Raw genomic sequence first — 15272 nt, 5'->3', positions numbered from 1 at the left:
TGTGTGTGTGTGTGTGTGTGTGTGTGTGTGTGTGTGTGTGTGTGTGTGTGTGTGTGTGTGTGTGTGTGTGTGTGTGTGTGTGTGTGTGTGTGTGTGTGGACGTGTTTAACTATTCTTGTGGGGACCAGAGGTCCCTACAAGAATAGTAAACGAACAAAAAGTTGACCAGCTGGGGACATTTTGTTAGTCCCCACAAGGTCAAATGCTATTTCTAGGGGGTTTAGGGTTAAGGTTAGAATTAGTGTTAGATTTAGAATTAAGTTAAATATTAAGGTTAGGAGCTAGGGTTAGTTGTAGGGTTAGGGTTAGGAGCTAGGGTTAGGTTTAGGGTTAGGATAAAGTTTAGGTTTTTGGGTTAGGGTTAGGGTTAGGGTTAAGGTTAAGGTCAGGATTAGTGTTAGTTTTAGGGTTTGGGGTTAGGGAAAATAGGATTTTGAATGGGACTGAATTGTATGTCCCCACAAGGTTAGCTGTACAAGACTGTGTGTGTGTGTGTGTGTGTGTGTGTGTGTGTGTGTGTGTGTGTGTGTGTGTGTGTGTGTGTGTGTGTGTGTGTGTGTGTGTGTGTGTGTGTGTGTGTGTGTGTGTGTGTGTGTGTGTGTGTGTGTGTGTGTGTGCATGTGTGTGCGTACCAGTCCCAACTGAAGTGAATGGCAATTGCATTAAAGTATTGATCCAGTCTGGGGCAGGTAGACACAGACTCAGTCACCCAGACGAGAGGGAAGGTCCATCACCATTCCCATTACCTCTGACATCTTCATCAATAACCCTCACAAAGACACACACGTTAATGTATTATGCCTAACGCTCTAAAACAGACACACATTCAGTGGCATGGATTCAATTAGTACTATCAAACCGACATGGGTAAGACGACAACATGCACTGTCACTACTATCATACTATCATATAACACTCTGAGGTGTGAATGGAAATCACTCACCACAAATAAATTCACTCGCTGGAACTCATACTATTGTGAAAATGTTCTCCATGCATGCATGACTACATAGATGCAAATTAAAACACTAGCCATGCAAGCCTCCATTAAATAGCCCCCAGTAGCTGCATCATGCATTAATGTCCAAGCACACAAACAGCCCTTGACACATTTGTCACATCATGTTTATGTCTGGTTGTAAGAAACTCTTCCATAGGATGACAATGCACTCAGATGTTATACCCAGATCTATGAAAGTACTATGTCCTTCCTTACAACATGGAGATATACTTTATATACAACATTACAAGAAGGATATAAAAATAGTAAATGACTGTAATGATTTGAGATAGATTGCAGGTAGAATGCACTTACCCTCTGTCCTCCTGTGTCCAGCCCGGACACATGCAGCCAGACACTCTGTCTCTCTCTCCTCCTCTCTGCCCCCTCCGTACGCCAAGCCCCGTTTCTCTCTCTCCCTCGCCCCGCATTCCTCTATCTCTGTCTATCCCTTCCTTTACCCCCTCTCCTTTACATCCTCTATTCTCCCCGTTTGCAAACTCTGCCCTCTCTTTCTCCCTCTCCGTCTCCTTCACCCCCCCCCAACCCCCCCCCCCCCAGTGCCTCTCCCTGTTTTGTATTTTCTTCATTCCCCTCCCCGGTCTATCACTCTCTTTCTCTCTCTCCTTCTTCACCTCTCTAATGTCTTCTTCCTGCTGCTGTAAACTTAACTGCAGACTGTCTGGTGTTTCCGTGCCTGTGTGTGTCTGTGAGAGAGAGAGAGAGAGAGAGAGAGAGAGAGAGAGAGAGAGAGAGAGAGAGAGAGAGAGAGAGAGAGAGAGAGAGAGAGAGAGAGAGAGTGGGAAGAGCAAACCAGGACATGCAGCCTGTGTCAGTTTGAATGAATATTGTGCACGCTCTGCTTCTCCCTATTCCCCCTCTCCCCCTCTCTGCCCCTCCTCCACCCTGTCTCTCTCTCCCTCTCGTGTGTGCTTGCATACTCTCTCTCCCACCTTCAAAAATGTTCACACTCCATTTATATTTATACACATGCCACCCTTAATCCCTGTCATTCCACTATCTTTATTCTTTCTTTCTTTCTCTTGCACACACACACACACACACACACACACACACACACACACACACACACACACACACACACACACACACACACACACACACACACACACACACACACACACACACACACACACACACACACACACACACACACACACACACATACACACACACACACACACACACACACACACACACACACACACACACACACACATACACACACACACACACACACACACTCTGTATTTATTAACCCCCGTTGTATAATACTATCATGTAAATGCTGCTCTATTCCAAGTCTTTTGTAACTGAAAGACTATAGACTCACAGGCATGTCATTATTTATTGGGAGATATTTGGAGCTATGATGTTTCCTTTTGTAGTCGTACTACTTTGATAAAGAAACTAAAACAAATCTAAATTTAGCCATGTGCCAAAAAATGGCAAGTGAAACAAGAATACTGTTACTTGTGTTTTGTATCTTCCATAGAGTTTGGATGAATGCATTGGTTCAAATTATGTGAATGTAATTTGCATGAAATTACAAAACTAACCAAAGCCGAACACAAATAAAAAATAAGCATGCTATTGTGGGATAAACCTAAAAACAGAACAATTCCCCCGCGGTATTGATAAACCTCTCCTCCAATATCATTGTTCCTCTACTCCTCCTCCTGCTCTCTACCACTCTCTCCATCATCCGCTCTCCTTCCTTAGTTACATATTGATTAGTTAGTGTGTATGGGGCTGGTGCTGCTGTGGTCATTGAGGTCAACATGGTGGCCAGACAACCCCCTCCCTCTCTCTCCCTCTCTCTTCATGCAGAAGACAGGCATGCAAATTGCAATCAGCTATAGAATTATGTGAAAAAGATATGGGACAACAATGCCAACATTCTCCAGAGACTATTCCTGTACTGGCGAGTGGAACTGGATAAGAGCTTTTCCTTGTTTCAGTGTCTCTCAACCTTGGGCCATGCGGGACCGGACATGATATTGCTATTCCTTCTTTGTGGACCACTTACATTGAAACAAGCACTTGAGAGTTCACTAAATCTGTATAAGATAACAATTTGGCAAACCAAAAGACCAGCAGAGGAACATCGCTTTAGTCTATGACATCATGGTCGTCCTCTCCCGATCCATGTATAGAATATGAGGCTGAATATCCTGTATGTCTGGTCCTGTCCTAATCCTATTGACCTGCAACTTGGACTGAGGGGTAGACGTAACATAGTAAATGAAAATCCGGGACACTGAAATTAGTATGATATGTTATGTTTGGTATTGTCATGGATCCCTCCGGAGCTTTCATTACGCACACATGTCCCCTATTCCCACTGATTAGTACTTGTATAAGTGTGCCCTTAGGTTTCCATTGGGCTGTCGGTTATTGTTACTGTGTCCGTTGGTGCGTGTGAGTACCTGTGCTGTGTGTTTTGGGCTTTCGTGCCCTTGTGGATTGAGCAGATGTTTACGGGTCTCGTCCCGTGTGTTAATCATTGTGCACGTGTGTTATTTATTCAAGGTACTCCTCGCTCTTTTGTTTGGGTTTCTACCCTGTGTTTTTGTTACGTGTTTGTTTGGTCTTCGTCCCCGTGCCTTTACACAGCACACCATGATTTGGGCTTAATAAACAAAACTATTACCAATTCCTGCGCTTGTCTCCCGAATAATTTATGCCAACGTGACAGGTATGGTATGTATTCATTTGTGAATGTCCAGCATCCATTTTGTATGATATGTTACAAATTACAATTCGTATGATATGTTATGAATTAAAATTAATATGACAAACCCAAAATGGTTTTCCAGTAGATTATCCTTTGTTCAAAAATTGCCTTTTTGCCTTTATACAGATTACATCTTCTCATTTCTGACTAATTGAAAATGAAATTTTGTTTAAATTATCACCCTTTCTTAAACAAGCCATACAATTTCAGTTTTCTCCTCCAAAAAAGATAGAACAAATATTACAACAAATGTTATGGTTAAATTCAAATATACTGTCACGTTCCTGACCTGTTTTCTGTTGTTTTGTATGCGTTTAGTTCACAGGTGTCAAACTCATTCCACGGGGGGCCGAGTGTCTGCGGGTTTTCGCTCCTCCCTTGTACTTGATTGATGAATTAACATCACTAATTAGTTAGGAACTCCCCACACCTGGTTGTCTAGGGCTTTATTGAAAGGAAAAACCAAAAACCTGCAGACACTAGGCCCTCTGTGGAATGAGTTTGACACCCCTGGTTTAGTTGGTCAGGACGTGAGCTGGGTGGGAATTCTATGTTGTGTGTCTAGTTTGTCTGTTTCTATGTCAGCCTAGTGTGGGTTCTCAATCAGAGACAGATGGTAGTCGTTGTCTCTGATTGAGACTCATATATAGGAGGCTTGTTTTGTGTTGGGATTTTGTGGGTGTTTGTTACCTGTCTCTGTGTTTGTGTTCTGCACCAGATAGGTCTGTATCGGTTTTGCACATTTGTTATTTTGTATGTTTGTAGTGTTTCACTTGTTCTTGTATTAAACATGTTGAACACTAGCCGCGCTGCACTTTGGTCCTGTCCTTCACCTATGGAAGAAAGCCGTTATATATACTGATTAATAAAAAAACATTCTTTAACATTCTTTATTATTTTACAACAAACTAGAATGGTCCAAACACACCAAGACAGTCGTGAAGAGGGCACGACAAAGCCTCAGGAAACTAAAAAGATTTGGCATGGGTCCTGAGATCCTCAAAAGGTTCTACATCTGGAACATCGAGAGCATCCTGACTGGTTGCATCACTGCCTGGAACGGCAACTGCTTGGCCTCTGACCGCAAGGCACTACAGAGGGTAGTGTGCACGGCCCAGTACATCACTGGGGCTAAGCTGCCTGCCATCCAGGACCTCTACACCAGGCGGTGTCAGAGGAAGGCCCTAAAAATTGTCTAAGACCCCAGCCACCCCAGTCATAGACTGTTCTCTCTACTACCGCATGGCAAGCGGTACCGGAGTGCCAAGTCTAGGACAAAAAGGCTTCTCAACAATTTTTACCCCCAAGCCATAAGACTCCTGAACAGGTAATCAAATGGCTACCCGGACTATTTGTGTTGTGTGCCCCCCCAACCCCTCTTTTTATGCTGCTGCTACTCTCTGTTTAGCATATATGCATAGTCACTTTAACTATACATTCATGTACATACTACCTCAATTGGGCCAACCAACCAGTGCTCCGAGACAGTGGCTAAATGGGCTATATGCATTGTGTCCCGCCACCCACCAAACCCCTCTTTTACACTACTGCTACTCTCTGTTCATCATATATGCATAGTCACTGTAACCATATCTACATACTACCTCAATCAGCCTGACTAACCGGTGTCTGTATGTAGCCTAGCTACTTTTATAGCCTCACTACTGTATATAGCCTGTATTTTTACTTCTTTACCTACCTATTGTTCACCTAATACCTTTTTTTCACTATTGGTTAGAGCCTGTAAGTAAGCATTTCACTGTAAGGTCTACCTACACCTGTTGTATTCGGCGCACGTGACAAATAAACTTTGATTTGAAGAAATGTCCTCACTGTCAACTGCCTTTATTTTCAGCAAACTTAACATGTGTAAATATTTGTATGAACATAAGATTCAACAACTGAGACATAAACTGAACAAGTTCCACAGACGTGACTAACAGAAATAAACCAAACGTAACATATCATACTAATTTAAATGTCCCAGATGTTCCTTTACTATGTTATGTCCAGTCTATGAGACCAGCCTGATTGACCAGCAGTGGTCATCTGCTGATAGACCACACAACCTGACAATGACCACACTGACCCCTCTGGTAGAGAGAATGAGCATCAGCAGTCAATGGAGGAGAGGGGGATGGGGTTGGGAGTCATGGTCGAAAGGGGGCATAGGGGAAGGATGAGGGGAAAGGGGATTGAGAGACGGCTGGGTGGAAGGATGTAAGATAATAGAGTGGTGATGGATGACAGGAATTCCATGCTGATTAAAACATTTTTAGTACATTTCATGTTCTTTCCCATTTATATCTTAGAGGTTGTAGACTGGTATTATCACTGCCTATATTGACTTGACCATAGAAATAGTATCTCATTCTAGTTCTGTGGACTTGACACATAAACAAAGTGTATGAGTACCTGCATCAATCCCAAAACAATACTGTTTGGTTAGAATAATTTGTATTATTCATGAGCATTAGATTTGACAAGGGGTTTTAAACCATAAAATATGAATCCTTCAACTAAGGCAGTTCTGATCCAGAACACTTGTCTCTCATTGGTGACATTTGACCGTCCTCACCAGTGGTTTGTAAATGACAATTGTTTCACCTTTTGACTCCTTTGGGCTCCGGAGTGGCGCAGGGGTTTAAGGCACTGCATCTCAGTGCTAGAGGCGTCACTGCAGTCCCTGGCTTGAATCCAGGCTGGATCATATCCGGACATGATTTGGAGTCCCATAGGGCGGCGCACAATTGGCACAGCATCATCTGGGTTTGGCTGGGGTAGGCCGTCATTGTAAATAAGAATTTGTTCTTAACTGACTTGCCTAGTTGAATAAATAAAAAATAAGGTCCATTTCAGGTTAGTCTTTGGTTCCATCCTGGAGTTGGGTTACAAAGAATCTGAACCTCAGGGGTCGAGATCCAAAAGGGGGCCAGCCTCAGGGCAGGCCCTCAGTCACCTTTTGAAACTCTTACTCTGATAACTGCTGCCATTGTTAGTGTGTATGCTTTTCTGAGTATTTTCAAGTAGCCATCATCCAGATACAATAATGTTGCTGAGCTGTTCAGAGATATCATGCACATCTGGGATGCACTGAGTGAGATGTAGGCTGTGTATATGTCTAGACATGTTTCAGAGTCTAGTTCTGTTTGAGCATGTTTCAGAGTCTAGTTCTGTTTGAGCATGTTTGAGAGTCTAGTTCTGTTTGAGCATATTTGAGAGTCTAGTTCTGTTTGAGCATGTTCGAGAGTCTAGTTCTGTTTGAGCATGTTTGAGAGTCTAGTTCTGTTTGAGCATGTTTGAGAGTCTAGTTCTGTTTGAGCATGTTTGAGAGTCTAGTTCTGTTTGAGCATGTTTGAGAGTCTAGTTCTGTTTGAGAATGTTTGAGTCTAGTTGTTTGTGTGAGAGACTATTAGTCCACCTTGACTCGTGTTGCAGACCTCAATAGCTCCCTGTCCTTGTGTGAATGGCCCCTGATCAGGATGAATGATCCTGTCCTAAAGATCAAATGGCGATCAGTAACTGGAGCCAAAGCAGGATCAGTGTCAAGACAACAGCAGGATCAATAACAGACATGAACAGAGATGGAGTGAAAGAGAGATAGAAGGGTATGAGAGAGATTAATCTGGAGAGGATTTTTCCACAAAATGAGTTAAGTTCCACAATGATAAGGGAGGTTGGTCAAAGGCAATACGATTAACGGAATAATTACTCTAAAACGTTAGGAAGAAAGGATGCCCATTCTATCTGCCTGAAGGGCATCACAGCAATACACAGCTTCTGTAATCCCAGGAAGAGGCGGCGGCAAAAACACTGATTGACTTACCTCAGGGAGACAAACACTCACTTCTTATGGAAGAAGTCACACATTGAGAATTAATGCTACTGTGACAATAGTCCTGAGGAGGAAAGTATTGAAAAACAGTCTGGACTGGAGGAATCAAAAATGGCTACCAGTTCCACTTAAATGTAATATCTTGGTATATTCTTCCCTGGATAGTGCCTCCGCTTTGTCTAAGATCAAATCATGGGGAGGTATTCAGAGTAAATGATCACCACAAAACTCAATTTTTTACAATAGTACTTTAATTTGACAATAATTCATAAATGATAAATCCAAACCATTTAGAGGAGGCTTATTGTATTGTTAAAGACATGCACCGGAACTTTGGCGGCTTTAAGTATTTTTTAAACCTCCCGCTTTGGGCTGGATGTGTCAATGTGTAGTTCATACATGCATAATCTATGAGCAGAATTACTGTTTCACCTCAATTAACCACGAAATTCCTAGTTTGAAAGCAACTGTTTTTCTGGAAGCTGTGCTTCGCCATTCTCCTAAATTTCCCCCCACATGGGCCAGCCCCTAAACAATTCTAGTTCTAGCTAATGAGCTTCAGCCCCTCACCATTTGAGTGACAGCTAACAAGATGCACACAGCAGAGCAATGACATGGTGCACATGTGACGTAGTACGCAATTTCCGGGGACTCAGTGAGTACTTTCAGAACTACTGGCTAAAACTAATTCAAAAGTGCCAGAGAATATCAAGTTAGTTGAAGTTTGTAGTGGCTGTTTAGAGAATCTCTTTAACAGGTTGCTGACCATGGCATCAATTATCATATCTCAGTATAGAGCACTATATACCAAATAAGTATCATTAGTAAACTGTTAACAGTAATTTATTTTATAAAGGAGACCCTTTATCATCATGTCATGTGTAACTATAGTCCAGAGTGTTAATAGGCTTGGGCACTATATAACACATTACACAGTGCAGAAGGTACTCACACACTTTACACATCTCTCATACCATCTTGTCATCCAATAAATATGTCCATTCAGAGATTCTTGTTCAGCCATCTCATTATGTGTCCAGCACTCATTGTCCTGCTAGTGTGAGTCCATTGGTCCATGACACATTAGTCCTTTGCTTGAGCTTGTGTCTGCTACTCCTGTGTCTCCGTCTCTGTCAGTGTCCGCTCCTGTGGTTCTGGGTCAGGTAGCTCCTGTGGTTGAGCTACAATGCCTGTCTTTATTTTAATTGTTTCTACAAGATCTAAACTGTCCATCTTTATTTGTTCTACAACGCCTCCCTCCTCCTCTACAGCTGCCGATGCCTTTTCCTTCTCCTCATTCTCCTCCGTCTTCAGAGGCATCCATGACTCTTTGTGCAGCCTCTCGTTATTCTCCACCCCTTGGACACCAGGGGGCACTGTGGCGGCCATAGCAGGCGGCAGGTGCTTGAACTCTTCGTCGTTCACATCATAGTCCTTCATCTTATGGTCCAGGATCCACCAGCGACCCGCAAAGCCAACGTCCAGTACCCGCGTGTGGAGCTCCCTCCAGGGGATAGAGAGGTTGGAGCACTGGGCCTCGTAAAGACTGGCGTCCGGGTTGTAATCGGCGAAGTAGGTGAGTGAGACCATTCCCAGGCTGAGGTGACGTAACCTTCCCTCGTTACGAAGCTTCGCCAGCTTCTGCACGTGCCCATCCGATGTTCCACTGCGTATCCACGGCGTCAGGAGCCCGAGCTGATTGGCTGTATCCAGGACGGTGGTCTCGAAGGAGGCGTCGTCGGGGTTTGTGTAGATGCAGGTGCCGGCTCCACCCAGAAGGCTCAGGTAGATGGAAGCTTTGATTGGCCTCTCCCACGCGCCCACCACAATCTCACGACACGCCTCCTTGTAGTCTCTGGACATGCCGCTAAACCACACACCTGATGGAGAGGGGAGAGAATTGTGAGAAAAAGACAGACAGCATTCACACGAGATAAGATAGGTGGTTTACTAAAACAAAGGCAAAACAGACTGACACAATATCCCTAGACATGGTAGTGAGGCATGCACACAATTATAATGTTTTGTGTGTCAACACTGTATTCTATTGCATTGCATCTCCAAGCTGACAGGAACTGTCTCAGAGAGAGGTCACCGCAATAACCTCAGTCACGTGCCTTCCTCCACCCTGTGATTGCAAGCAGGGGCAACTGTGAAGGATCAAAAGCTAACAATACCTTTACATAGAAGTGTATGAAGTACATTTTCAAATCTAACAAGTGTAAAAACCACAATGTGATACAGTTTGTTTGAAGCTAATGTCACATAATCTGATAACCTCATGAATGACTTTGGCAAGACGGTTAAGCAAGAAAGATCATAGGTTCGTAAAGGCGTGGTGGGCTAACACGACAACCAAGAGATAGATCGGTTTCTTACCCAATTTGCTATTTTTCAACCTCTCCCATCGGGTGCCATTGATGGGTGCTGCTCCTGCTTCTGCTACAGAGGTGGAGCACCATCTCCTGAGCACCCACGAGGCAGCCATGTTCGTCAGACAGAAGCCGATCGTTCCGGAAGTTCACATTCGGACTGGCTCGGACCGGAAAAACACAGCGGTCTTCTTGATACATTAATTTCCAATGTGAAAAAACGTAATTTATTGAGACAAAATGGCATGTCTGTAAAAAGTTATTTAAAAAGTTATTTTTTCCCGTAAAAAAAAAAAAAAAATCCAATATCCAGTTCTGCTTAAAAAGAATGCCATTAAATCCCTGTAATATCACTATAAACTAATAAATATCATGTAAGTACAAATGTTTATTTTTTTTAAACATTCGGATAACACCCATATTACAAAGAAAACACTCTCATTTGGCGCACCGCATTATCTTCCGTCTGTACCTGGTCACGTGAACATGATGATCCGTCTTGAGCCAACACAGAATCCGTTGTGTACATAAGGTGACGTGGAACAGGCGAGTGATAATGTGAATTTAGTGCACCGTAGTTGAAATTAACACCATTAGCTAGCTAGTTTATTCAGACATCCAACGCAGTACACATTTTTTTAAAAATATTTAACTATGTGCTGCTGTTGTTAGGTGAGTTGATATTGAGATATAAAGCGAGAAAACAGTGCTCGCTCGACAGCTGTCAGGCTAGCGAGGCGGTCGTGTCAGCACTGCTAACATAGCTGACTGGCTCGCATTGCGGATACAACACAACAGAACCTCCTGTGACAAACAGGTAAGTCTCGGATCACGATGGCCAACGTATGACTAAATCTGAAGCTAGCTAGCTAGAGTTACAGTAAACTATAGGCATAAACATGACACACAGACTGCTAGCCTGCCAAACAGGTCAACACAAACGATCATTTGTCAGATTAAAAAATTGCACCTGTATATTCGATGTCGCATGCCTACACATGATGCTGTTACGTATGCTTTAGAAGGCAGCCAACAAAGAGAACATCTTGTTCATATGTACTTGGCTACCCTATCCGGGAGAAGAACACAGACTGTTGCCATACGTCAGCCTCAAGAGTTAAGAGTACATTTTCTCATCTCCTTCCAGGTCTTGCATGAAGTGGTCATCTTTCCAGAGTTACCATGGCGAGTCCAGATGATCTGAAGTTCCAAGGTGAGGCTCATGGAGTGGCTCCCATCCTCCTCTGTTTATCCCCTTTCACCTCCTCTTCACTCTTCCCCTCTCTCCTTGTCTCTACATCTCTCACTGCCACTGTCCCGCACCTCCTCTCTGTCCCTTCCTCATTCCCTCACTCTAACCACCTCTGTCTTCTTCTCCTCTAGAGTTTGATGAGGCCACTGACCTGCTGTTAGCAGACCCTGGGGCCTCCACCCTCAGTATGTCTGGCTCCAGCAGAACGGCCCCGGCCGGTGCCACCGGGGACATCAAACTGGACATGTCCGACGATGAGGGACAGGAGGAGAGTTCAGAGGTCAGGATGATGAATGAGTGCAATCATATCGCTACATTGATAATCTGAAATTTTGCCTTTGTAATGACGTTTGCACAATCAGCCAAAAACAAAGCAATATGGGGATAACTGATTGACATTACTGTTTACAGCTCCTAAGAGGGGAGAAACAAACTAGCGGCTTCTGGACCTTTGAGTACTACCAGTCATTCTTCAATGTGGATACAATGCAGGTACAATATGCTTGAAATAACATAGAATAATCTGCACTCATGAGACTGGCCTATATGTTGCTGTTTAACATCTGCCATATAGAAACTGTAAATGTAGTGGTGTTAGTTGCTGTACAATGTCCATTGGTTGACTGACTTCCTGTCATGGGATGCAGGTGCTGGACAGGGTCAAGGGGTCGGTGATGCCTTTACCAGGGCGGAACTTCATCAAACATACCCTCCAGTCGAGTCCGGATTTATATGGTAATGGGACACATCACCATTATAGCTTAGATACAATTGTTCCTAGATAGTTAGATCTGAATTAGAATGGACCTTAGAATGTTAACTTTTATTGCCGTAAAACTGGAAGACAGTTTGCCAAACTCTGCATATCTTAGGTTGTAATGTGAACCACCTCTACCCAGACTAACCTTACCTCCTGGTCTCCCGTATGTCCAGGTCCCTTCTGGATCTGCGTGACGCTGGTGTTCTCTCTGGCCATCAGTGGAAACTTGTCCACCTTGCTGAACTCTCTGAGGAGCCCCCATTACCACTACAGACCCCAGTTCCACAGAGGTATGGTACCTGGGGGTTACAGCTTGGCTCCTTCTCAATGGTTTCATGTGAGATTTGCTATATAAACATTAAAAAATAGCAGTGTTGATGTTGCTTGCTTTTTCTCACTCCCTCAGTGACGATAGCTGCAGTAGTGATCTTCCTGTATGCCTGGCTGGTGCCCCTGGGTGTATGGGGTTTCCTGACCTGGAGGCAGAGGGAGGAGAGGCAGCAGAGTGGTTACTCCTTCCTGGAGACGGTGTGTGTCTACGGCTACTCCCTCTTCATCTACATCCCCACCTCAGTGAGTCAGCAGACACACACTAGTGAATGTCTGGGTCATATTCAGCTAGCAAAACATTCATCCCCCTAGGTAAATGTTTTGCAATGGAAAATGAAGTTCAGATGGTAACTACTTTACAGTTTCATAGTTTTCTTCCGTTTTTGTGCCTATTGAATGACCCTGTTCTTCATAGTATATTTCTATCTGATTGGGACCCAATCCGAACCAATTAATGCAGAACATTATATTCTCAAGTAACAAACCAAGCACCTCCCTCTCAGGTGTTGTGGATCTTACCATTCGAATGGCTCCGATGGCTCCTCATCCTGGTCGCCATGGTAATCTCTGGGTCGGTCCTGGTGCTCACCTTCTGGCCCGTCGTCCGCGATGACACCAAGGTGACCGCTTTTGCCACCATAGCAACAATCGTCATTCTCCACGCGCTGCTATCAATTGGCTGCAAGGTAAGAGCCCACTATAAGAGTGCTATGGGTAAAAGTTACCTAGCCCCATCCTCCTAGGCCCTGTTCAAGTACTTTGAAGAAGGTCAGTGATCATGGTCTGACATGAATATAGAAAGTAGAGTCCTCCTTTCACTTATCCAGGGATGGACTTTAAAAATGTTTGAACCAGGCCCTAATCATAATCTAAATGGGAATGTCTCAGCTGTATGCGCCTCAGGGGAAATGTTAAATGTCTCATCTCCAACACCCTACTTCAGTCTATGGCTAGCTATAAACCTCATAGTTCTTTGTTAAGTTTCTAAGTCTTTATACCCATCCCCTGTCCCTCTATGCTATCTTTCAGATGTATTTTTTCCAGACAGCGACTTGTACACCAGTTCCTACACTCGCACCCAACCACACAGCAGCAATATTTACCAACAAGACCCACTGACCAAGAGGAACCGGAGGGAGGGAGATGTGTCCCAACACTTAATGACCTCTTCTCATAGTCACAATGTTTGAGACCACTGGGGAATCTGAAAGGACTAGATAAAAGGTTTAGGCTTTTGTTACCTACTCTGTGAGCATTGGAAGAGTAGCTAGCTGGCTAACCGCCAAACAGATGATGGCGATCTCGCCATTGACTAACTACATTGTTGTTGTGTGAGGACGATATGAGTCGAGAGGGAAAAGTTGGATGAAATCAGAGTTTACGACACCTGCGTGGACGTTGTTTTGAGTTTCCAGCTCAGTGGGTCACACATTATCCAGTCCTTTCAGATCAGAGAAGGGGACGTAGCGAAGTAGGGCCTGCATACTCCGATGCTCGAACCAATAATGATACAGAGGATCGACAAGTGGTCAGAAAGGTACCCATAACGTTGTTGGAGGTTCTGGGTGTGTGAGCCCTACTCTAGTACATTATGGACCAGCAGCCCATTAAAATTGCACCGTCCCATTAAAAGTGTGGTGCAATTGACTACGTATGTTATTACAAAGAGAAGGGACAAGGATAGAGGCCTATGAGTATAAGCAAATTATGGGTTATGAGGATTGCATTGGGGGAAACTGTCTTGCTTATGCTGCAGAAATGATTCCGCTGTAAATTCTGCACTTGTATATTGTAATAAATCAATATTTATCATGGAGAAGTTGGGTGCACCTCATCAGTCGGAGACTTCCTCATCTCTACTTTTATCTGCACTAAAAACATAGGAAAGGTGGAAGCATGAGATCTGCTCTAACCAGCTCAGTTCTGTCATGACAAGGAATTCTTTATAGACTTGAACTCCTCAGCTGCAGTCTGATCTTGAGATGCACCCATTAAAGGGAAATGCTGTATGAATGTTTAATGATTACTAATACAGGGGTGGCCAACCCTATCCATAAAGGTGCATGCTTTTGTTCCAGCCAAGCAAAAACACCTGATTCTACAATCAGATGAGATGGATCAACAGGTATGTTACAGCTTGGCTGGAACCAAGGCCCACGCCAGCCCTCTGCGGGTGAGATTGTACACCTCTGAACTGTGAGATTGAAAAGGGTTGTTTTAGAACTCAAACCACTCCTATGACCTGGAACACGTGTAGTACTGTGCTGACTAATGTATCCACACAACTTTTTCTTTTTGTAGATAGTCTTGTAAATTAAGGAAAGGGTTTGTCAGTGTATTTATTTTTTTCCTCTTTGTTCAGACTTCTGGGTTTGTGTGAATAAACTGTAGTTTCAGTCTGAATTGCGTCGTCTTCTTGGTGTTGACTAAAGCCCGAGGGCAGGGGTCTCTAACTCCGGTCCTGGAGTGCTATGTCTTGGCAGGCTTTTGTTCCAGCCCAGCACTACCACATCTGATTCAATTAAGATTAGTTGGTAGGTGCTGGGCCAAAGGCCTGCACAACTAGGGGCTGGAGATGAAGGCGGCGAAATATCCACCATCTTGATTTCAACCGAGGAAGTGGAGAGAACCCAGGTATGCAGCATTGGTTCCAGCGCTCTGCTTACTGTACGTAGAAAACATGGATTCTTGCTAGGCCCAGCAATGATCCCTGAGATTTATGGGACAGCCGAGCACTCCAAAGGTAGTTGCTTTGTGTGTGTAGGCTTGGAGGACATACATTTACAGCTATATTCATTGGGCACGAGCATGTAGGCTCATAGTGTAAGGCACAAGATTTGACTTACCCTCAAGGTGACGTTATAAAATCAGATTTCATAAGTCGTCCCTAACTGCTGGTTTTGGCTAGGTAGATCTGTGGCAATTTCTTACAACGAACAGGAAACGGCACAATAGTCTTCCTGAT

General features: G+C 43.9%; 2 protein-coding genes across 3 annotated transcripts; one reads left to right on the top strand and one right to left on the bottom strand.

Annotated features, from left to right (window-relative positions):
• Positions 1 to 7834: 7834 nt before the first annotated feature.
• On the bottom strand, positions 7835 to 10141 carry LOC129833598 (mitochondrial import inner membrane translocase subunit Tim29-like). Its single transcript, XM_055898298.1, has 2 exons — positions 9973 to 10141; positions 7835 to 9473 (listed from the first exon to the last, which is right to left on the bottom strand). The coding sequence occupies exons 1-2, from the start codon at positions 10079 to 10081 to the stop codon at positions 8704 to 8706; spliced, it is 879 nt and encodes a 292-aa protein (XP_055754273.1). The 5' UTR covers positions 10082 to 10141; the 3' UTR covers positions 7835 to 8703.
• A 305-nt stretch (positions 10142 to 10446) lies between these two features.
• On the top strand, positions 10447 to 14710 carry LOC129833597 (protein YIPF1-like). 2 transcript variants are annotated; one of them, XM_055898297.1, is made up of 9 exons: positions 10447 to 10782; positions 11113 to 11178; positions 11349 to 11497; positions 11629 to 11709; positions 11865 to 11952; positions 12151 to 12267; positions 12384 to 12505; positions 12811 to 12993; positions 13337 to 14710. In XM_055898297.1, exons 2-9 carry the CDS (start codon positions 11148 to 11150, stop codon positions 13424 to 13426), a joined length of 861 nt encoding a protein of 286 aa, XP_055754272.1. In that variant the 5' UTR covers positions 10447 to 10782; positions 11113 to 11147; the 3' UTR covers positions 13427 to 14710. The 2 variants fall into 2 exon arrangements, with proteins under 2 accessions (XP_055754272.1, XP_055754271.1); XM_055898296.1 differs by having other exon boundaries at positions 10448 to 10782; positions 12384 to 12550.
• The last annotated feature ends 562 nt before the right edge of the window (positions 14711 to 15272 follow it).

The sequence above is a fragment of the Salvelinus fontinalis genome, chromosome 34 (genome assembly GCF_029448725.1).
Source record: "Salvelinus fontinalis isolate EN_2023a chromosome 34, ASM2944872v1, whole genome shotgun sequence".
Taxonomy (NCBI): domain Eukaryota; kingdom Metazoa; phylum Chordata; class Actinopteri; order Salmoniformes; family Salmonidae; genus Salvelinus; species Salvelinus fontinalis.
This window is presented reverse-complemented; position numbering and strand designations above follow the sequence as displayed.